The sequence below is a fragment of the Miniopterus natalensis genome, chromosome 3 (assembly GCF_054644295.1).
Source record: "Miniopterus natalensis isolate mMinNat1 chromosome 3, mMinNat1.hap1, whole genome shotgun sequence".
NCBI lineage: Eukaryota > Metazoa > Chordata > Mammalia > Chiroptera > Miniopteridae > Miniopterus > Miniopterus natalensis.
The window spans coordinates 74,951,553-74,974,691 of record NC_142083.1 but is presented as its reverse complement, the minus strand read 5'-3'; the positions used below and the strand labels follow the sequence as shown (position 1 = coordinate 74,974,691).

Genomic DNA, 23,139 nt, shown 5'->3' with positions numbered 1-23,139 from the left:
GAGCTACACAGCCAGGAACTAGTCAAATGTTCCATATTCTAAGCAGCCCACCTGAACAGCTGGGTGGCGCGGAACCTGTGTGGCCGTTAGTGGTGGAACGACTAGACATGGTTTCTCTATACTCCACATATAGTGTGCATGAGCCTCAAAAACATGATGGTGAGCTACAAAAAGCCAGTCCACAACTGGGATGAGGGAAGGGAAGCAAAATACATTCAGCACCATGTATGAACGTGGCCGTGTGCAAAGGGCATTTACACAGTTTCATTCAATTCTTGTGACAATCCTGTGGCAGAGATATAAACCCTGCACTCCAGGTAGGGAGACTGAGGTTCAGAAAGGCAAAGTGACTTGGTCTAGGTCAAATGGATGGAATTAGGATTTGAACTGGATCAGGAGCAGAAAGCCTCCATGTTTCTATCCATCCTCTGCCTGGCAATCACAGCAGTCTCATAACAGCCTGCCTGCCTTCTCTTCACTCACTCACTCAGACATTTTTAAAGCACCTACTCTGTGTCATGCACTCTGTTAGGCGGTGAAGATAAGAGAAATTAGACACAAACCTTGCTTTCAAAGAGCCTGCAGGACTGCAACAACTGAAAATGGATAATTTGCATATTTGAAAAGCCCAACTAACAGTCCATCTATCCACTTCCGATAGCAATAGAAAGGTGTTACATTTAAAAAGTGATCTGTGTGCATTCATTTTTTTGCAAAGCTTCGAATCTTGCCTAAGAGTCGCTTGGTTAGTAACATACAGAAAGCAGAGACAGTGACTCAGGCCCTCTGAAATACACAAGCCATTCAGGAACTATAAAAGGATTATGAAAAATATTATATTCCAAAAACAGCAGGCAAACAACAGCTGCCGTAAGTTTTCAATAGAAGCCAACTAAAAATGCACACCCACCATAATTTTCAGAGGCCAATCTCTCTGCAGTTTATCCAATCCACTGTTTAAATTTCCATACCCAGCCCTCTATCTGCAGTAATAATAACCCAAATTCCATTTAGTGTTCATTTGAGCAGTCAGGATAAAGTCATTTCTTATTATCTCCCCACTGTGTAAAAAACAGCTTGAAGGTAGGAAGTCAGCAAGCATTTTCACCAAAAAGTAATTATTGTAAGTGACATTTTTACTGCTGGCATGCCATAAGGCGAACTGTGCATTCAGAAGGACAAGTTGCTGAAACAAAATGACAGGGTACTCTGTGACATTCTGACAAGAACCCAAACATTATTTAACTGGCGGCTGGTCTGATGCACCACTTTTCATTATGTCCACAGTTTAGGCTTTGAGCCTGTGTCAAACCAGGAAATTCCAAGTGCTACAAAGACAGACAAGGATGGAAAGATGGGAGAAGACTGGGGCCAGGGAGGGGGTTAGTGAACAGAGGAGGGGAGCAGCATGGTCCTGGCCTGGCACATGTAAATGTGAATGAGGGCGGGAATCAAGGACAAGAGGAAAGGGAGTGCAGGGAGAGGCAGGGAGAGAAAGATGGAGCCAGAAGGGACAGAAGTCTTGGCAGCTGCAAGTGGCATGATGGTGCCAGGACGTGCAGAAGACTCTTGAGTGCCCAGTGCCGCTGTCCTCTATCCAACAGGAGCCTGGTGGCCTGGAAGGACCCTGCCCAGCTTGAGGGCCTTTCCAGCTGACAGTGCTAACAGCCTCACAGCCACAACAGGGTACCACCAGGTTGGAACGCTTCCCAGCTGAGTTCGATGTAGAAAATGTGATGGAGACACTAACCCTGTGCTGAAATGCAGGGAACTTGATCGTATGTTCCCACGGTTCTTCTCTGAGGAGACCCACCACCTGAGGGGTTTTGGCCAGTCTCTTTAGAAATAATGAGGTTCTTTGCTTCGAAGGTGGACAGCCACTTAATTTAGTCACAAATTGACTAGGCCTGTGCCATCCAAGATTGTGAGACACTCTCACTGACGAGTTCCAACGTTTCTGAACACCAAACCTTTCCTTGGTGGCAGTGACAGCCGGAACCCCGCCTCTGAGGCTCACAGCAGACACAGCCCCTTGAGGACTACCACCCTATTTTTACAGTCACATATCTTCCTTAGCTACAACCAATTTAAAAATATGGAAGCTTTTGCTTTTGAGTATGAGCGGTATTTTGACTGATTAGCAGAAATTTGAAATAAAATACCTGGATACTTTAATAGATGTCACAGACATGCAGGAGCTTTCCATGTCCCTCCTACCAGAGGGGAGAGAAACAGAAGAATCTAACAATAGAGTGAGGTGTATCAGAAGCACCTACAGTGCCACACTATAAAACAGCCTCCTTCCTGGGGCTCACCTGATACTCTCAGGGAGAGAAAGGAGGGGCCTCACTGCCTCAGACCCCACTCCCATGGGCTCCAGGGGACTTGGGGGAGGCTCAACTTCAGGGAAAGGTCCATTCCCAAATGACGCCAAGCATCAGCGCACACCCCTCCCCACACCCAGGGTGGTGCCATCCCTTCTTGCTGCCAGGGTCTGGCAATACTCTTGGCCCTCAGCCAGCCTGGGCATAGCCGTAAATCATCAAAAATCTCAGCAAACCTACCAAAGCACTCTTTTTTTCAACAGTGGAAAAGAGAAACTTGGGGAAGTAAAGATCTTAGCAAATCTGCGCTGACTTGAGATGCACCTAGGGAAGCTGCCGAGGTAATGTGGTCCTGTGGCCGCATCTTGGGCCTGAGCTGAGCCAGAGCTCACCCATGGGGTGGGGCATTGCAGGGGAATCAGGGTGCAAATTTGCTCCCTCTCAGGCTTCATTATTTTTCTTGTGTATCTTTTATAGGCTCTTAGGAAAATGTGCATGTCAAAAGGAGAGTTTGGGAATATTCAAAATTAAGTTACAATTCAACTTTTGCAGTGAACTCAGTCTGGTAAGGTTGCAGAAGTGACACAAGGGAGACAGAGGTGGCCCTGCTTCAGGAGCACAGTGCTCACCCTGTTCCTAGCTTTTCTACAGATCCATACTGATTCAGAAATTCTACTTTCAAATTACCCTCAATAACCTTATTCCCAAACCAGCTGTGTGTATGAACACTTATCAATGCGCCCCTGTGCATTAAGAGAAAATGTATGTCATACAAACAGTCTAAATAGATATTACTGAGATGGGAAAAAACAAACCCTCTAGTTAAATCGCTTTGCTGTAATCAAAGATTAATCACTGTGTGAGTGTGTGTGCGCGCGAGCGCACGAGCCTGTGTACGTGTCCTCTGTTTTTCTTCAGGGTTTTTCTCTGGCTTCGGGCAAACCTGCCCATCCTTCACCAATAGTTACACTCTCTGGTAGGCAGCTCACATCGCCATTCTAATAGTAGAATTAATTTTCCCAGATTTCTAAGAGTTGGAGGAGGTAAGAGGTGGTTTTCTTTCTAGGCCTCCTAAGGCCTGCCGCTCAGAAACTCAAAAACACAGTGGACAGCAGGCTTCGGAGCATCCATCTGTGCAGAGGCTCCACCACTGGCCCTGAGAGCAGCCTGTCGCCTCTCAGTAACACAGCCAGGCAGCCTGGCCTGTGGGTGATGATGTCTGGGCTGTGATGGAATGTTCTTTAGAGAATCCATGGCTGACTACAGCCTTTGAACACACTGCTGTGGTGGGCTGCTTCCCAGCTTCCCAACAATAGCAGGTGAGTGAACTGATCTGGCCCCACACGGGCCCAGGCCATGCAGAGCAGAAGCAAGTGACATTTTGTCGCCGTATGTGATGGTATTAGAAAAGCTATTAAGGTACATTATTTTACACATCCTCCCAATCTCTCCATACTGCTTTACTTAATTTGTGATGAAATTGTTGAGAAAGGGTACTTAATGTAGGACAGTCAGTAAAAGTAATTTATCATCTTCCCGCTTCAGTGCTCACGTTATCAGCGAACTCATTTTCTGCATTCATCATGCAATCAGCCTATTATTTGCATATTAATCAGGCAGTGGACCATGAAAGAACTGCATCCCAGCCAAATGCTGCACTATCTCAGGAGAAACACTCAGTAATTATCATACATCAGTGTTATGATGTGGTAATTGATTATAACATCTTTCTGCTGCCCCTGGGGAGCCCCTCTGCTAACCCAGCTCCAGGCACTCTGGACAGACTGTTCTTTCTTCCCCAAATCAGAGGAACCACTGCTGTTCTCCGAGTGCTTTTTCTGTGGAGTATTGATCCTCTCTCCCAGTTTTGTGAGGTATTTAAACCATGTGGAACAAAACTGAGGGTAACTCAGGAACGAGAGGGCCTAGCAGGAGGAAGGTGTGTCCCTCTGGACTCCTGAGTGTCCTCTCTCCTCAGACCTTCAGTTTTGGAGGTGCTCCTCTGGTTTCTGAGGAAGTTCCCTTATCTAATGAAATGCTACAACTTCAGTCTCTCCTCGTGAAGTTGGTACAAAGGCAGTTTGGGTGCTTTATTTAGGTGCCAAATGACAGACTAATTTTGGCCCTCTTGTAAAGGACAACTGCAACATCTGCCAATTCAGACTCTGGCTATATTTAGGAATCCAGTTCCAAAGGGAAGGACAAAACAAAATCAAGATGAAGTCAGTGAACGAGCCTCCTGGCTGCTCTGATCTATCTGGGCCCCCTCCTCACCTCATGGGGAGTCTGAGTGTGGCCCAAGGCCAGTCCCAATGAGGTTGAGGCCGGGATCCTACGCTGGCTTAGGGCCCCAGACAGGGAGTGAACATGACAGCTGAAGGGCAGGTCAATCCGTCAGCAGAGAAAGGACCTCAGGCCACTGTGTATTTTCCTTGCGTTTAGGTGGGAGGGGTTTCAAAGCAGCATGGACCTGCATCACGGGCGACATGAATTAAACACTTTGTTACAAAACTTGATAGTCTGACTCTGCCATTGATTTGTAGCTGGGTTCTCTCTCCTTCTCCTGCCTGGCTCCCAGAAGAAATATCAGGATGCATCCCAGGGAAACGGAGGTATCTGATTTTCTACTCATTGTTGGTTTTGTCTTAGATTAGATTTTTGATATTTATCACTTTAAAATTTAAACCGAATTTTGTTCCTTGTTTTGCAACATGGCCTTGACTTCCCTCTGTAGTTCCAAGGACCAACCCTTTACCCATCGTGGGGGGATGAAGTCCTCAGGGCTGATGATGACCTACCTGCCTGGACCTGGGTGCCCTGGGACATCTCCATGGCAGCGAGGCTGCTGGTCTTAGGACCACGTGTGCTTCTTCCACCTCCTCCTTCACTGGGGACAAAATGCCTCTCATCTCTGAGCCTTGGCTTTCTCCATCCAGGAGATGGGGGAAATCATGTCCATGATTAAGGATTAAAGGTATTAGAGATGTGCAGGGCCACACAAACGATGCAAATATGCCAGTTTCCTCATTTTACTCCAATCACCTTTTAAAAATTACCAGACGATTTTTAGGCATGTAAGCTTCTTCATCCTTCCCTAGAACGAAACCACTGAAAACTGAAGTCCTCATTTGCTCCTATGACCTATTTTTGCCTCTTGTACTAAATGCACAATGTACTACAAATTCGGTTTTCCAAAGAAAGTCTACAAGGGAGAGAAAAAAGAGGTGTCTAGAGGGCCGTGATGAGGGCCTGTTTGGGCTCCTCCAAAAGGGGAGTTGGGGAGTGCCAGCACAGAAGGTCCAGGCAAAGCAACTGAGAGAACCTGATCAAGAAGGTGCTGCTACTCACCCACATCAAGAGTCATCCCTACATCCAGATAAGGCCAGTTTCCACACTAGTTTGCCCCAAATGGCCTGAGTGATACCCTGCAGTCTTACTCTTAAAGCTCAAGGTTTTGGGCCAACTTTAAGAAATGGCAGACACAGGGACAATGCCCAAAGATGGATGGCACTTTAGAGAAGCCAAGAATTGGAGAGCTGCATGTAGGTCCTCCTTCAGTGGATCCTAGGAGCTGGCCGTCACCCAGCAATGTTCGCATTTGATAATCTCCACCCAAGGAATGAGTGGCTGGGCTTCTTTTTCTGTTTTAAAACCAGAGGCCTGACATTTCGTGTGTGAGATATATTATTCTACAGCCATCCATACACACAAACAACATATAATGGCAGTGGTTGCAGTGGCAGCTGCCGTTCTGTAGGCTTTTATACACAAACTCATTTAAACCTCCCAACAGTCTCAGACACAGGTACTTTATTTTTCCGATTTTATAGATGAGGTCAAGTCACTTGCCCAAGGCCACATAGTCATCAGTGGCAGAGGCAGGCTGAGCCCTCAGCAGTATGCTCTGAGCCTGCCGTGTCAAACTGTTGCTCAGGTGTGCTGGCTACTGCAAGACAGTTTATGTTTTGCTGTGAAAATCAATCTAAATACCTCTCACTAGTAATTGGTTAAGTAAAATATGGTATATCCAGATACAGGAGTTTCCTACAGCTGTAAAAAGAGGAAGAACCTCTTTATGTACTAGTAAAGTCTCCACCATGTATTCTAGGTGAGAAAAGCAAAGCCCAGTGCCTGAGTCCTGCATGCACCCCTCTGTGTGGAAAACTGACCTAGATGCATGGGCTCTCTGCAGGAAACTGGCAACAGGATTGCTTCTGGGAGGGTGGTTGGGGCTGGGGGATGAGGGAGAGCAACTTATTTAAAAAGGTGTAAGCCCTTTTAAATCTTGTAATTTGTAAGCATGTTACACTTTACTTATTCAGAACCCTCCTCCCTCCCCCCCCCCAAATAATAGGAAACAACATCAAATAAATCTCTTACACTCTTTTTTTGGAGAGGCACAGTGACAAATCCCACCCTTGGAGCAGAGAACTTTGGCGGCTGATTTATGCCAGAGCAGCCTTTCCCAGGGACTATGATGACATGTGCTGCTTTGAGATAAAACATTAAGTCGCCATCTCGCTCAGCAGCTGGCTGCCTGAGGATGCCTGTGAGAGGTCTGCAGGTGCAGTGTGCTCTAGGGGAGGACAGGCTGGGTAGGGGGTGGGCTTCGCTTGTCCCATCCCTGCTTTACAGGTGTGAAAGGGCCTCCACACTCCCTCTGCCCTCCTGTGTTAACGTTGCGGGGTGGCTGTTTCAGGATCATGTGACCAGTTCCCACTGTGAGTCCCACAAATTCTGGGAATGGCTGGGAGAGCTGACAAAGCAGCATCCGAACACAGGGAATACAGGGAGGCCATCCTGACCAATCACCTTTCAAAGGAACTGCGAGAAGCACACCCTCTTCTCCTGCAGGCTGGGTGGGGGCCGCCCACGCACTGCCTCACCTTCCTCTGAGGCTGCTCTTGCGGGTTCTGGGCCGCACAGGCTGCCTCTCATCACTCTTGAAGGCTTAGCTGCAGCACAACCAAATCTCTTTTTACCTTAGCTCAGCTGAGATAAGGTCAAAATTGTTTAAAAGATATTGGTTAGAAATAAATACACAGAGTACAGTTTCCTAGACCATCTTGGCAGGCATGAGGGAGACACCCCACTGATGGCACAGCAAGATACCACGTTACACCCAAGGTGAGCAAGGACCCTCCTAAACCCTGGGGATGTGCTCTAACCCCTGCCTCAGCTGAGGGTCCCAGGCCTCCCTGGCTGGCTCCCGGGCACACACTCCTCCCAACTCACAGCCCCCTCATCCCTTCCTCCATTTGAACAAGGTCTTCCTCCACATGGGGCTGAAGAACCCGCCCTTTGGGCTTTTGGCCATCATAGCCCGCTGACTAACATGGATCTTTGCCCATGTGACATCTTTGCTTCTCTACAAATGCTTTCTGAGCCTCACAAGCCCTACCCTGCAGCTCTAGACAATTTCTCCTTGAACTGTCCAGCTTGCCTGGGGCATGTTCAGCAGTTACTGGCACCATCTCAGTGTGCAGGCAGTGCCCGCACTCCACACACTGGAGGCCATGCTGCTGCTGTCGACTCTTGAGACTCTTGTCTGCCCTCTCCAGGATCAAGCAGAGGAAGCTCTCTCCCTGGACACAAATCTGGCTCCTGGTTGTCCACCTGCTAAGCTCTTAGGCAAGGGGTTTCACCTCTGAGCTCCAAACACCCTCATTAGCCTTTAGATTCTATCCTGTCTTCTCTTCAGAATGGGGCTGGTGAGAACCCCGGTGAGCTGTGCCACCAATCACTGGCCAAGGCTCACCCCCTCTCAAGAAAGAGCCACCCACAGGGGAAAGGAGTGCTTTGGGGTGATATGTAGTTTTGGGGTGAGCCAGTGCCACCACAGGGGCAGATCATAGATGTTACCTCAAAAGAATAAGGACCCTATCTTTTGTCCCACCGTGTACACTTTTCTGATTACACAGGCCTTAAGGCAGCAACAGCAACAGTATTCTACATAAAGGAAAGATAAATTCATCCACAATCCACTTTCCTACTGTTATTTTAAAAGAAAATAAAAGGCCTCTGAATCGGGCTTCTAATGTTTCACCCTTTTCAAAAGTTCCCTTGTAGATGAACCTTTGTATCTGCAGAGCTTTCTAACTAGAATGTTCTCCTCCCTGACTCCTTCGCCCTTCAGGGCCCACCCCCTTCCTTGGGGCTCCCTCAGCGCCATGGGGCCTACCTGCAGACCTGCAACTATACAAATCAGGTAACAGACAACAGGAAGGTAGGTTGTGTCTGAATCCGGAAACCCGTCCTTCCTGACCTCAGAGAAGGAAATTCCCTTATTATGGCACTCTTGATTAAAGAAAAAAGAGTCCTAATGCAGGTGACAACCAAGAAAGAAAGAAACGAATGGAGTACTTAGTTCTTCCAGCCACCATATTCAGTGGGTACAGGAGGCTAGCCCTGGCCAAATGATGAGCAACGGCCACCTGCTTAGTAAGCGTCACTTTCTAGTTCACATGCACTTTCTAGAATTCTTTTGTTTTTGTTCTGTTGTCTATGGCTATGTATAAGTCAGTTATATTCAAACCTTTTCTGCTCTTCAAAATAAACAAGGGTTAGAATAACCCTTTTTGGAGAGAACCAACAGTTACTTTCACTGTTTTATTCTGATGAAAGAGAAGAGAAAAAAATCCAATCAAATCTAGTCTAAGGCACTGAATGGGGTTCTGCTGCTTATACAGTGCCATAGAATTTTCTGGGGGCGCAACTAGCCCCTCCTTTTCCTATTAATGCATCCAAATGCCCCACCCTGATTGAGTCATTAAAACTGAGGAACTGATTGCTTATTCAAGGAAGCTGCATTAAATCTTACAGCTGAGTTCCAAGCACTAAAATCCTGGGCATATTTTCCTGGTCATCTCATGGGCACAAAGCAAGAGCCATGGTGCCTATTAAAAGGGACACTGGCCTGTCCCTAACAAGGGGTTGTGGCCACTAAATCTTCTGGCTGTGAAAGGCCATGTACAGCACACATCATGTCAGGGAGGGGGCACACATGGGACCACCCATGTTAGAGATGGACTGCAGCAGCTGTCTTCTCAAGAGGCAACTGATACTCTGCTGATTGAAAATAACAACATGGAGCCACGGAATTCTCCACGGGCGGGGAAGACTTGGAACATGCAGTTCCTGACCAACACACTGGGAAAAAACCGGATATTTTGTGATTAATCTGAGGAGAATGGGCCATCCTTTTGCTTGTACAGCTTGCAATAATCCATCTGAAGCTAGGGTGGGTGCTTGTTAGCTACAGTACTAAAAAGCTCCCATATTAAAAAGTTAGAGCTGAGCGCACTGGGCAACTCCTCTCCATCATATTTCAGTCTGTAATGACTAAGGTGGCAGCCAGGAAAATCCGTTCCTCCCCCCACTCCCTTTACAGTTGTCTCTTGTCTTCTTTCTTCCCTAGGGGCAAAAAGATTAATCACACCAAGGAACTGTGAATATGAAATGAGTTTTAAGGAGTAAAAAAGAAAAGATCCAATGGTTTACTAGATCATATCTACCTACCAATGTACCTACCTACAAAGACACACACACACAACCTTATTATAGTTCAAGGCTTTCTTCCCTTTAAAAACACTGCTAACCGGTAAGCAGTAACTGCAGGCCACACGCAGAGAACACAGCCTTGCTAGGCCCCTCCCTCTCTTATATAAGTGCTTCCTTCGCTTCCCCCGGGGCATTGCTATTGCTAAGCAGTGCTCAGGAAGCTGATGGATGATACCTGGGATGGAAGACAAACAAAAGGGAGACTTAGAGAACCAATCCCCAAAGGACTAGCTGCAATTCTACCTTCAAATAGGTTTGCCATATTAGATCAAAGAGACCCTGTATGTAACCACCTCCCCCACTTCCCACGAAACAGGACATTGGGAATTTGAAAGAAGACAACATAAAAATGTTTGTAGAAAACTAGACTACCGGGAAAGCTCTGTTGTTTAACCACTTGTTTTTAAAACAAGTTTCATATGACTGGCATAGAACCCTCTGCACTCCTTACTCTTCAAGGCCCTGACAGCTTCCAACAAAAGGCACAGGCCACTAGCTGAAAATGGCATCAACTTTCCTTAATGCCCAAGGCCATCACCCCAACGCTCAAGATCATCAAAGGAGCATTCTGAAATGGCTATAACCACCAAGAGGAAAAAAATGATGCGACTGAAACTTCAGTTTTGTTTCTCTCTCCTTATTGTAAAACTAATCAGCAAATTTGACATACAAATCATTAAGGAAAATGGAGACGATGAGGGGCAACAGAGTTGGGCAGAAAGAGGCGGACAGGAATTCTTTAGTGAGGAAAATAGATTCCTGTGTCAGCAGTTTGCTGTTTAGATGAGTGAGGCCATTCCACTCCTGGGGCACCTTATCGCCATGGTAACTAAGCACAGAGCCATGAATTAGTTCTACACCATCTCAGCAACAAAACTACAGCTCTTACTAAAGGGCTATGAACAGAAGGCAAGTCTTCCAAAGTCCTACACCTGGGAGGCTAAACTGAACTCCAGGCTAGTTGGGCAGCCTGGATTCTCACCAATATTCAGGTACAAACCAACCCAGGGTTGGAATTACCTTCCTTCAGCCAAGCTGCCTCGGGATAGAAGCCTCATGAAGCCACCACCAAGGACAAAGCATCCTTCTGGGTCTGGGAGTCTCTTGGAAGGATTCCGGGGTAGCCATGGTGAGAACAGGGGCTCAGAATCCTGAGGAAGTCCCAGGATCAGGGGCTTCACCCCCTTGCTTTTGGAGAGCAATACTGAATGCTTCCTCAGAGACACTACTTTTTTAAGCTGTCAAGGAAGATTCTGGAGTCTCCTATAGTTATTCATCCTAATGATCTCCCATCATTATAATTCTATATTTTGAATCTAAATTCCACATACTGAAAAGCACAGCTACTTTAATATTTAGAAACATTCTTAAGGAATGACAATGATAGTAAAGGAATTTCAAACAAGGAAAACTACCAGCCAAATCCTGCCACTGTACAATAATCTTTCTTCCAATTTTGAAGCGCTTTCTAGCCTTTCTTGATCCAGAAAAGTATTTTTGCTTAGCTACCATGACAATTTTTAAAAGTTTGTATTTTCCTAGGATATAAGAAATATTTTTCCATATTTCACCAATCACCACAATCATTATACTGATGGCTCCCTTCTGCTGATTGACAATGGGTGTGTTGGGTAAGTGATCTGTACTCCATCTCCTATCTTGCTGAGAAGACACGGGGAGAGGCCCACCTGCCCTTCTTTACAGAAACCACTAGAAAGTTCTATAGTGCTCACTTTTATCCGGAGGCTCACCGCCTCCCCCCTTCCTCCCTCTTCCAATCTGCAGACTCCCCAAGAGTCTTACATCACTTTATTTTATAAAGTAATTTGATATCTTACAAATATCATTTACATTCCTCTTAGGAGCCCTGTGTGTTTTTCTTAGGTTGGAAATGTGGCTGTTATATGAATGTTCCAGCACGGTAGCGATTACCTTCCATACAACAAAAGGGAAAAAAGCCATTCTTCCAAGATTTGTTCGGACACAGAGAAGGTTTTGGCATTGATCGTAACCGACTTGGAACTGCAGGTTTCCTGTTTTATTTAGAAACGAGGGATTCTGATCTAAGAAACATTAGTCACATTCTGCCAAGTTCAGTCCTGACTCTGGTGAGGCAGCAAATGCTCTCAAGAGTTTAAGAGGAGGCCAACTTTCTTTTAGAGCAAGAGGCAAGGCTGATTTTCCATGCAAACACCCGCAAACTCTAGTACAAACAACTATGTCCGTTATCTTCCCTGATGAATTCTGAATGTGAGCCAGTACTGTCCAAGTTCTCCAGCACGTGGCCAGCCCAGAAATGAAGGGAGGAGGCCTACCCAATCCTTCTTCAGATGGACAACTACCCCATTTAGATGCCCAGCCAAGAAACCTACGGCTCAGGCAAGATACAGCTTTCCAACCTCCACTTTGGTTAAAATCAGAATGGGACGCGAGAAACAAAACAAAAAACCCCAACCGGGAACTTCGCTGCACCCGACGCACTCTGGCTGCATCTGTGCGTGGGTTTGGCATCTTGCAGCGCTTGCGGCCGCTGCCGCCCAGCTGTTCCCTCCCTACACATGTTTTCCCTCGTAAAACTTCCAGCAGGCTGGCGGGCTTCACGCTCCTCACTTAGCTTTGTTTGTGTTTTCAATGAATCAATGGGATATGGAGACTAATCAAGATGTTTAGAAAAATAAAGAAAGGGAAAAAGAGGAACAGCTCATGATGCTGGCTGTTCCTGAAAGCTGGGTGAGAAAAGCTCTGCCCACGTGGGAGCCCAGGAAGGACACAGGAGGGGATCTGGAGCATGGGCACGTGGGTCAGCCCGGCTGGCTGCACCCAAGCACTGCAGTTAGGGGGCCCTACAGCAGAGGTACCACCTCAAGGACTTTGCAGCTCTCAGATGTCATTTCTGCCCAAATTCCAGGCCCTCCATCACCTGCTCCAAGGCTGGATCCTCGGCCTCAGCCCCACTCTGCTGAGTGTCACTGGCTCTTCACCCAGTCACACACTTAACTGCCACTCTGCCTGCCTTCATTTCCTTCTTGCTGGAAGCGGTCAAGCATCTTTCAGAACTCGAATGCTCTCTACCATGACCCCACTGGGAGAGCGATATTGCCCATTTCTTGTGCTCTCCTATTAATGGAAGTCCCAAGCACAGGACAGATTCGAACCACAGCCCCCAGCCTTGGACACAGGGCTTCAGACCTAGAAGCCAATAGACTGATGAAAGAATGTGGCGAGGAGCAAGAAAACACTGCAGGAACTGCACTCAGCTGCCAACCCTCTCTCTCCCCATCAGAAACTACAAACATGAGGAAAGCAATCTGCCAACAGCATACCGTATTTTCATCTCCATGATCCAGAACGAGGGATCTTTCGAGTCTCCCCAATCCAGGCCAGAGGACAGTAAAACATAACACGGCAGGGAAACATTTCATACGAAACAACAGGAATCGGCTAGTTACCTGAGCTCACACAGCCCTGCTGCAGAGGGTCCTGTAGTGACGTCACAGAATGGAGGACTAAATAAGAAAAAGAATACAATTAAATGAGGAAAAAGCCCAGCGGTTTAAAGCTTCCTAATGCACCGAGTGCAGCAGAAGGGGAACAGCATAAGGTCCCAAAGGCCTAAGGGAAGGTTCCCCACTCCTTATGGGGAGGGGCCAGGATGTGGGGTCCACACAGGCTGGCAATGTGCTGCTGGTGGAAGGTAGGACCCAGGCTAGGGAATAGGCAGAAGCCATCACCCGTGATATCTTCCACCTCTGTGCTTTTGGCTGATTTTCTTTCCTGATTCCCTGATTTAGCTACTTGACTTTTACCTATATTTATGTATAAACAGCATTTTCTTAATTGGTAACTAATTTTCTGCTGCTTATAAAATTAGCTAGGCACAATCTTCTCTCTCCTAAAAACTGAAGTCAGTCCCATGGCAACAGGTGGTGGAGGAAGGGGGGCAGTTCTCTGCCTCCAGTGCCATGTGGTTGGCCGCCTCCCTGCATAGATGCCCCTTCCCCTTTCCCTTTCCCCATAGCAGCCCAGGGCTGCCCTCACCTGGCCCCTGCTGCTGTCCTTGGACTGGCAGGACACCCTGGCCCAGCTCGCCATTTAGCCAGAGCTGCATCCGGATGAAGGGTTCGCGGCCTTTCTGGGTCAGCTTGCTCCATGGCTTTGGCCGGGACAACATGTCACTGACACTGCCCTGGGACAGGCCCAGCACCTGGAGTGGCAGACAAAGACCATTGCATCAGCGCCCAGGATTGAACATGAGGCCGCAAAATGCTTTAGTGATATGCACGAAATGCGAGGGAGGTGTGACAGAGGACACACAGGGAGTGTGCTTATGGGCAAGGCACACTGCCTGGAGGATGGGGACAGCTGGGGATGGGGGAATAAGCTTTTCAAGCTCACCGGTGGGCTGAGGCCCTGGCATGAGGAGCCATAGTTATAATCACAGCTTTCAGCTCCCAGGGAGAGGCAGGCTGGGAAAGGGAGGGGTGGGGTCTTGATCCTGCCAAGGCTGCAGGGTCGTCTTGACAACCCAAGAGGAAACATTGAAACCATCTTGCTCTTTGCCTGGTGGCGCCAGGAAAGGCTGAGGTGCTGGAGCCAAGGACCCCTTTACAGGCAGAAGCAGCGGATGCTGGCGGGATGTTGGAAGCCAATCTCCTTTGCTGGTGCTGGGCCAAGTTGGCATTTAGAAAGATTCGCTCTCTCTGATCACATCCTGCTCTGCCATGGGGGCCCAGAGGTGAACTGGTGGCAATGGGGGAGCCAGTCTGGGAGTAAAACTCACTGTAGGCGATCGACAAAGTTGCACATACATTCCCGAGTTTTCTTATGCTCACATATGGCCATACATATGTATGGGCACAAACACACCCCACAGGACACAGATGCAGCCCAGGGATATTTAGGGGCTGCATCCGATCAGTCTTTTGAAAAGTTCTCAAGTTCCAGAATAAACTGCACTCATGGGCCAAACAAGTTCAACATTATTAAGTCTGCTAAATTTAAGGCATGAGCACAAATGTCTATTTAAATGTTCTGAAATGATATTTTTGCAACACTGAACTAGAAATTTCAAGGGACTTTAAGTTGTCATCCTCATTTCTATTCCCCTCATCACCTTTTATACAATCAAGACAAAGAGATAGCAATCAGGCATTGTAAGGATTTATGACACCCTACACTGCAAACACTGAACTGAAGGCAGGCCAGTGTGGGGGTGAGGGTGGGTGGGTGTCTTGAGGGCCACTGCTGACCTAGCCACACGCCTCTCAGGGAGGCTGCCTTTAGGGGAATGAGAGCTGTTCATTATGCTCAGCATTCATTACTTAATCTAAAACGATCCTGGGGTATAATGTTTCTTATATTTTACAGGCCTGATAAATCCCCATTATTTAGAATCTGGTTACCAGGAAGTGCCAAGAACAGAAAGGGTCTGGGAGCTCATCCACAAACCACTGTGAGGGAAGGATGGTGTGGAAACAAGGCTTTCAGGGCCCTGGGCAGCTCTGCCCGTGCCACCTCCAGCTGTGCATTCCTGGGCAATTCACTTCACTTCTGGCCAGACAATACCAAGTGCCTTCTGAACTATGAGAAAGGTACAATTATGCTTTATATAGCCTTTGTGTTCTCTGCTCGTTGGTCGTCTCTCCATGTGATCAGATCTTTTTTGGGCCAAAACAGCCTGTAGAGGTGCCTCTGGGCTGCACTTGACAGCAGAAGCAGGACTTGAATTTGGTCACCTGCCAGCTTGGGGCATGCAGCTAGTTAACTTCGCTGAGCCTCAGTTTCCTTAGTTGTCAAAATGGCAACTTTACCATCTCCCTCAAAGTGTGACTGAGTGGGCTAGAGCACAGTAGGTGAGAGGGTCTAACCTAGGGAATCTGGTCCCCAAAGGGAGGCAGCAAATGGAACATTCACCAGCCAGCCTTTCCAGAAGTTTGGGAATGGACAACCCATTATGCTCTTTGATTAATTCAATGGGTGATAGCAACATCCTTCAGATACTTAGTTCTAAGCAATGAAAAGAGATGGGAAATCCCAAGCCCCCAAATTGAACCCCTTACCTTCTCCCCAAAGATCCTTTGACAAATGCCATTCTTGGCCAGCTTCTCTTTCACCTGCCGGGTGAGCTCGATGGTGTCCACTTCCTGGTACATGTAGATCTCATACTGCTCGGGGGTCAGTGGAGGGACAGAGGGCTTGGCGGGCTTAGACAGGGGCACGATCGGGGAGGAGGGCAGAGGGCTGTTCTGGGGTGTCTCGCTGCGGCTGGCTCCGGTCAGGCTCAGCTCTGAGCTCTGGGAGTACGGTGACTCTGCGCTGGGCCACTCTTTCCAGTACTCGGAGGAGGAGGAGGAGGGTCCCTGCAGCTGGCTGCGCTCAGCCCGCGCCTGGCTGCTGCCTTTTTCTTTCCCACTGCTGGCTTCTTCGACCTTAGTATCCTCGGAAGGAGTGCTGCTCTTTCTCTCCGGCTGCACGGTGCTCCACCAGTGGTCCTTCCACCCGCCGCTGCGGCCCAGCTCGTTCTTCACGTGTCGCAGGACGCCCTGTGTAGAGTCGGTGGCTCCCTGGAGGTCCAGTCCAGGCGCGTCCTGGGACTCCTTTTTGAGGGCGGGGGGGTTGGGCAGAGCGGAGGTGCTGGAATCCGGCGCGGAGGCGGGCTTCTTCAAGGAGATGGCGAGAGGAGAGTAGCTGGACACCGAGGACATGGGCGAGGTGGATATTAACTTGGGGGTCAGGATGGCAATGTCAGCCTGTGACAGTGGCGTTTGTTTTAAGGCGGGGTCGAGGGCGGCTTGCTGGGCCTCCATCTCTCGGCGGGCTTGCTGCAGGATGGAGCGGATGGCATCGTCCGAGTTCCCGCTGCCGGATGCGGACGAAGGCTGGGCGGGCTCTGCTGCACGGAGCAAACGCAGAGGTTAGAAGGTGGCCCAACCGCCACCTTTGGTGGGGAACATGCTTCTCTCACTCCACTTCCTAACTTGACCTACCACAAAATGCGGGTTATTTGGGAGAACCACACAGCTTTATTTGTCCAACATGTGCCCCATCAGTGAGACATTCATGCATCGTGTCTGAGCTGTGCCAAAAGGCCTAACGCTACCGCTCCGTGACCCCGCCCCCGCACGCCACGCCTCTATTACCAACCGAAAGGCTTTATTACCACGAGTATGATTGGGGGGGGGGGGGGTATGCAAACACTCAGTGATGTCCATCCAGGACTTCCTTTCCCTGATGATTTTAAAACAATATATATATATATATTTTAATATATCTTTATTGATTTCACAGAGAGGAAAGGAGAGGGAGAGAGAGAGAGAAACATCAATGATGAGAGAGTCATTGATCCGCTGCAGCCCACAACTCGGGCATGTGCCCTGACTGGGAATCGAACCCGGATCACCTGGATCCTAGGTCAATGCTCAACTGCTGAGCCACGCCCAGCCAGGCTAAAACAATATTCTTATGTGCTATATTCTATAATTCTACTGGTTTTGTCAAACTTTAAAAACATAATTTCTGTTTACAGTGGTGATGAGAGACAAGTCTCCCAGTGCAAGTGACCGTGTTTGGGTTAGCCCAGATTCTCTTCTGGGTGGGTAGGACTGTCCTGTGGCCAGCAACCCTGAGCCCCACATTGAGGGGCAATGGGCAGAGATCCAGGGCTATGACCCCGGGGGAGTTACAAGGCATCATCACTGGGCCTCAGGAAAACTTGGGATGGGTAACAGACTAGATAAAGGATTCTTAACTAGGGCTGTGCACCAGAATCACCCGCTGGGCTTGTTAAGATGCACACACCCAGGACCCAGCCATGGAATGTCTGATTGAGAAGCAAATGTGGGGCTGGCCCGGCATCTGCATTTTCAACCAGCTCCTGGGTAACTGTGGAGGGAAGCCCTGGCTGAGAGGTGCTAGGCTGAACGCTTCTCCCTCCAGCTGCGCCAGCTCTGAAATGTGCCTTCATATCTGGAGGAGGAAATCATATAAGCCGGCTCTTCTTTAAATGAGGCTTAAAAATGCCTCAAACAGTAACAACCTTTAATGCCTCTTGAGGATTTGACTTTTACTGGTTAACAGAAGGCCCTCCCTTCTCCAACTCATATGACCCTCACAGTGTCCTCGGGGTGCAGGCAGACCACCTCTGCAGAAGGAGAAACTGCGCTTAGGAAGGACAGTGATACACCTCAAGGTGGGCCCTTCCACTTTCAATTGAGGGGTATCTTCTATGCTGCCAGGGGTGCCCTGGCAAGCTTTCTGTTTATTCAGCCACCTGGAGGAGAGACTGGCTTAAACCTCAACTCTGGCCTCGATACGAACCACACCAAACTGAAAGCTCTATCCACTCTCAGGCTTGATCCCACAAGGAATCGCTGTCTCCTACTCTGGGATCTCTGCAAGGAGGCAATAGCTGCTCTCTGGGACAAGAGTTGAGAGATTAGAGTTTCCATCCACGGTCTACCAGCTAACGAGTTTGGGTATATTATTTTAACTTTCAGCATATTAACCAGGAATAATAGGACAACAAAATCTATCTTCCAGGGTTGTTGTGAGGAACTGGTTTGAAGACTTCGTTTAAGGCAGGTAAAAATGCCAGCCCAGGCCTGCTCCCCAGAAGGGAGCACTGAGTTTACTCACTGAATAAGCAATGTGGGAGTGGGCGGCCTGGAGAGAGGAACCCGTGACCAAGGGAGACCCCAGGTGGTGGCCCATCCTCAGCTGCCTGAAGCCAGGCCTGGCAGGAGGCCCGTGACCGGGTTCACTGAGGGGCTCTGCAGAGCAGGGCCTCATGGGTACAGGGCAGGTGTGTGTAGAACCCCAGGAGGAGAACTCGGCAACTCAGTTTCCTCTTTAGTAGGTCTGAGCTGAATCTACAGCATGGCACACTTCTCATTCCAAACTCAACCAGAGAAACACCGAACCGTGGGAGTTCTCTCCTTTTAGAGGAGGCAGCTCTCAGGAAGCTCTGGGGCCAATTCCTGGGGCAGACTAACTGCAGAGGCGGTCATCCATCCATTAAAACCCCCTGCTCCTCCTAGCAACACTCATTCCATAAAGCAGCTGTTAAGAATCTATCCCCCCCATTCTTTTTCGGTAGTGTTTGGTTAAGTATATACCCAAATAACAAAAGGCTATATTGCATTCAAAAAAGAAACTTGATACAAACTACTGGCTAATGTAAGTCAAAAAGATCCTAGATCATGGATACCTTCTTGACTCAATGTCTGAGAATGACATTAGAAAAAGAGTGGTGACTATTAGCAAAATACATATCACACAGGCCTACTCCCCTCTGCACCTGCCTAACTGCTTGAAAACATACATCCTATTTTTATTTATTTATTGAAGTTAACTACTGCTGACCAGGGTGCCCATGATGATATTCTAATTAAGTTTGGAAAACAGTAGTTAGAGAAGTAGAATCCATACCAGTTTTCTGCACTTGCAGCTCCCTTTTGGCTTGTTCCAGGATGGACTTGATTGCTTCATCGGACCCGGTCTCTGAGGCTCGGATCCGGGTGGTGATATTACCTGCAAGGAGAAGCCACACCAATGACATCAAACCCACACCTGGAACAAAAACCAGTGCTGCACAAAGATGTTATTCTGATAAACAGATTTCACAGGAGTTGAGGCCGGTGATGGTAAGGAGGCAGGCATGGCCTCCTATTTACCTGTACCTGCTGTGCGTGCAACTTCACAGCAGGTACCGTGACCCTGTGCAGGAAGAGCTTCCTGCAAATCTACCTGGCGTTAAATGTTATTTGGCCAGTGGGACAAGCTCTCTCATTTACCCAAGCTGGACACCCATGGGTTGGGACCATGGAGAGCAAATTATTTAGTCTGGTATAAAAAAAGATGAAGGATTAAAAGGCAATGGTTTTCGTGAGTCACTTAAAAGCATTTCTAACAACTGTTTTGGTGTGGGGCTATGTTCAAGGTTCTGTATGTGTATTTGAGAGTGGAATCCCAAAAGGTAAAATGGAAAAGGGTAAAGGGTTGAGGCTGATTACCTATCAATCATTTGGATGTACAAAGTAAAGAGGCTGAAGGTTTAACTTAAAATTTTCCAATCTATTATCACATCCTGTCTTTTAAAAATTTATGAACAAGAAAAGGAGCCTATAGAAATCCCTGAAGGACAAGAATTCAGTCTTTTGGTCACATGATGATGCTTTGCAGAGTAGCCACAAGTACAGATGTACTGAAGCTACTATGGCCCGGGGGCTGGCCCCAGTTCTTTCTGGAAGCTGTCCACATATTTTAATTTTTCACTGCCTTACTAAATATAAACCGCCACACCAAACCATTTAAAACCCAGCATACCATAGGGACCAAACCCCATTAAAGATGCAACTCCGAGGAGTGCAGTGGGGGTTGGCTTGCCAGGGCCCACAGGAAAACTGAATATGATTGAAATTTGTCCACTCCGTAGCACCTTTAACGTATTTCAGAGTTAAAAGAAAGTACAAGGAAGCAGCAGTATCTCGTTTGACTTAGTCACATGATTTTTCTCAGAGCAACAACGGTTATTCTTTCACCTGCTTCTGAGAAAATGGGAACAGCATAATGGGGGTTAGGATTCTTATTTGGGGACTAATTCTTAGTGGTGGAGCCCGCTTCTCACCTTTTCTGCACTTGATAGAGTGCAAGCAGCTCAGGAGGAAGGGGCCTTGTGTACTTGAACCCGTGCTTTGTTTTATACTTACTAGCTCTGTTTTTCCATCAGGTTCCAGGCCAGAATTACACTGCACAGTTTTAACCCAAATACACAGCTAAGGACATGCTGCTTCCTAGGTTACTAACTGCAAAGAAAAACACCTGCCTGCAACATACCTTCAGACCCATTTCTTCGTTTCGGTACTTCCTGAAATAGTCTGTTCAGGCTCTGGCCTGGATTCTCTGTTGAAAAACAAGTGTGGTAAGAACAAAACAATCAGGGGGATGGTGGTGTTGACGATATGGGCTGCGTGACATGAAATCTGAGCCACCTGACACTACCGAGGGCTCAGGGCTTCCTGTGCAACTCGGGAGCTACTAGAAACTTCTGAGCGGCCCTTCCCTGGCTGACTGGCCTCAGAGGCCATGGCTGTGCTGCAAAAGGAGATCAGATGGACCTAAGGCCTGTGGCACCAACGCCACCAGGGGCAAACGGAGGGAGCACTACCGCCAAGCGAATCGCCCACCAGCCCCCGGGACAAAGCTCACATTAATCATCCAAAGACAGTCAATTTCAGTTAACATCGCCATAAAAAGCTCCTTGTGCTTTGTGCAAATTGACGCTATTCGAATGTCTCCTTTCTATTTGTTTTGAGCCTAAATTTCAAGGTTTTTCAAATGCGTCTAAGATTACCTCTCTCTATCACTGTTGATTTAGCAGAATGATCCCCTGTTGTTAGAGAGGGAAGGAATTCTTTCAATTAGGGACCAGACTGACCTTTTATCTTTTTATGGAGGGTAGGTAGGAAGGATGTTTTAATGAAGCTTTCAAGAATTTAACTCAAGGCAGGTGTGTTTTGCTTATAATGCTAAATAAATCACTAATAGAACACAAGCACTGGAAGAGAGCTGACCATAGGACACACTCCCTTCTGTGCAGTGGGAAGAGGACACGTGGTTGATACGCTCTCCCCATGGAACCAGCTCTGTGTGAGGATTTACCCCAGCTGTTGCTGCTGCTCTGAGGCTGGATGGTACCCAAGGACTCCTCATGCGAGGCCAGCACCCAGGGCCAATCGGACCCCTGGACACTAAGCATGTAGGGATGTTGCATGTAATGTAATTCCCGATTCAATACATAGTACTGAAATACTGAGTTTACTATGTGTGAGGTGCTGAGCGAGTTTCAGAGGCCAGATCTCCCAAAATCTAATAGCTTTTGCTCATGCCAGTTGACCCTTGAACTCTGGAAATGGTAGAACCGAAGAGAGTTTTACCTGATGTGATGCACAAATGTTTCATCACACACAAACACGCACACACCACTCTGTGACCAGCTCAACCCATGAAAGTCTCTCACCTCTTTGTCTGCCTTGGATGCTGCGAAGAGCCAAGATGTTCTGCTCATCTGAGAGGAACTGCTTCATCTTGTGAAAAGGCTCCTTGCCGCGAACGGTCAGTTTATTCCATGGCTTGGGCCGGGCCAGAATCTCGCTCACGGACCCTTGAGACAGTCCCAAGACATAATGTCCGAAAATGCGCTGTCCAATATTGTGCTTGATCAACTGCTCTTTCACCTGCCGGGCGATTTCTGCAGTGTCTATCTCCTCGCCCTCGGAGACGCTCCCAGCACTTTCTGACTGGCTGGGAGACGGGGCCATGCCATTTACATCTGGGCTTTGTTGTAATGGACTTTGGGAAGATATGGAGTTTGTGCTGTATGGACCTGTTGAAAAAATCATGCTTGTGCTTCCTGCTTCCTGCATGGCCTTGGAGTAGAAGGACTGCATTAGCTGTCGTTGGAGGAGAGAGTTTAGTGCAAATTTTCCCGTAGAAGCCAGGGGTAGGCTGGGGCTTGCCAGGGATGAGCTGAAAAAGTCTTGAGTTAACCCCGCTGGTGAGAACTGGTGTGTACCATTAGTATTGGAAGCCTGCTCCCCCGTGTTGCGGGGCAACTGAGGAGGGGGCGCCGGCAAAGGTCCAGGACGCCGACTCTCAGGCTGGTCTTTCCCTTTTCTCCTGGCTGACCCTACAAGGAAGGGCAAACATAATGCATTATGGGGGATTCAAAAGGGAAAAAAAACCAAGACCAAAATGCAAAGTTTGCCCCACAAAAGGGAAAAAAAAAGTGCATATTTTACAAGGGCCAATGAGGAGTGTTGGTTTGTTTTTCAATTGAATTTTTAAATCAGCCAAACAAGGCCCCCCGGAAACAAGCAACATGCATTTCATGTTTGCACCTTTCTTGTACGTTGCAGCCTGGAGAATCCCCTTGACATAGATTCAATCTCCTAAAGTGACAAGGAGCCGGTACCACACACAGTAAAGAGTTGACAAGTCGTGGGCCTCTGGCATTCGAGCTATTACCAGGGAGGCCCCACCTGAGGAGCAGCAAACACTGACATTTTGGGACCAACGGATTCTCTCACACCACTTGCTCTGAGGCGAATGCACTGCACCAAGTCCACTCGATCGAAGGCACGCATTTTAAGAATGAAATATCATCGGAGCCCGAGACACTTTTAAACGGTTTACCAGCTGCCAAAACCAGAAGCAGTCAGTGACGCCACCATTTTGGGATGAGCAAAGAAAGGCTAAG

The 23,139-nt window shown here is 48.0% G+C and overlaps 1 protein-coding gene across 5 annotated transcripts in view; it reads right to left on the bottom strand.

Moving 5' to 3' along the window:
• CUX1 (cut like homeobox 1) overlaps positions 1-23,139 on the bottom strand; it is a 336,917-nt gene that overhangs the window by 48,373 nt on the left and 265,405 nt on the right. For 3 of the 5 annotated variants that reach the window (XM_087815583.1, XM_087815584.1, XM_087815587.1), the window contains exons 15-20: positions 21,901-22,569; positions 20,718-20,783; positions 19,311-19,412; positions 15,944-16,776; positions 13,923-14,088; positions 13,334-13,390 (exon numbers count right to left, since the gene is read on the bottom strand). The exons of the other annotated variants lie outside the window; for them this stretch is intronic. In XM_087815583.1, coding sequence (XP_087671709.1) covers positions 13,334-13,390; positions 13,923-14,088; positions 15,944-16,776; positions 19,311-19,412; positions 20,718-20,783; positions 21,901-22,569 — 1,893 coding nt within the window. The remainder of the gene's footprint in view (positions 1-13,333; positions 13,391-13,922; positions 14,089-15,943; positions 16,777-19,310; positions 19,413-20,717; positions 20,784-21,900; positions 22,570-23,139) is intronic. 5 annotated transcript variants of the gene reach the window in all.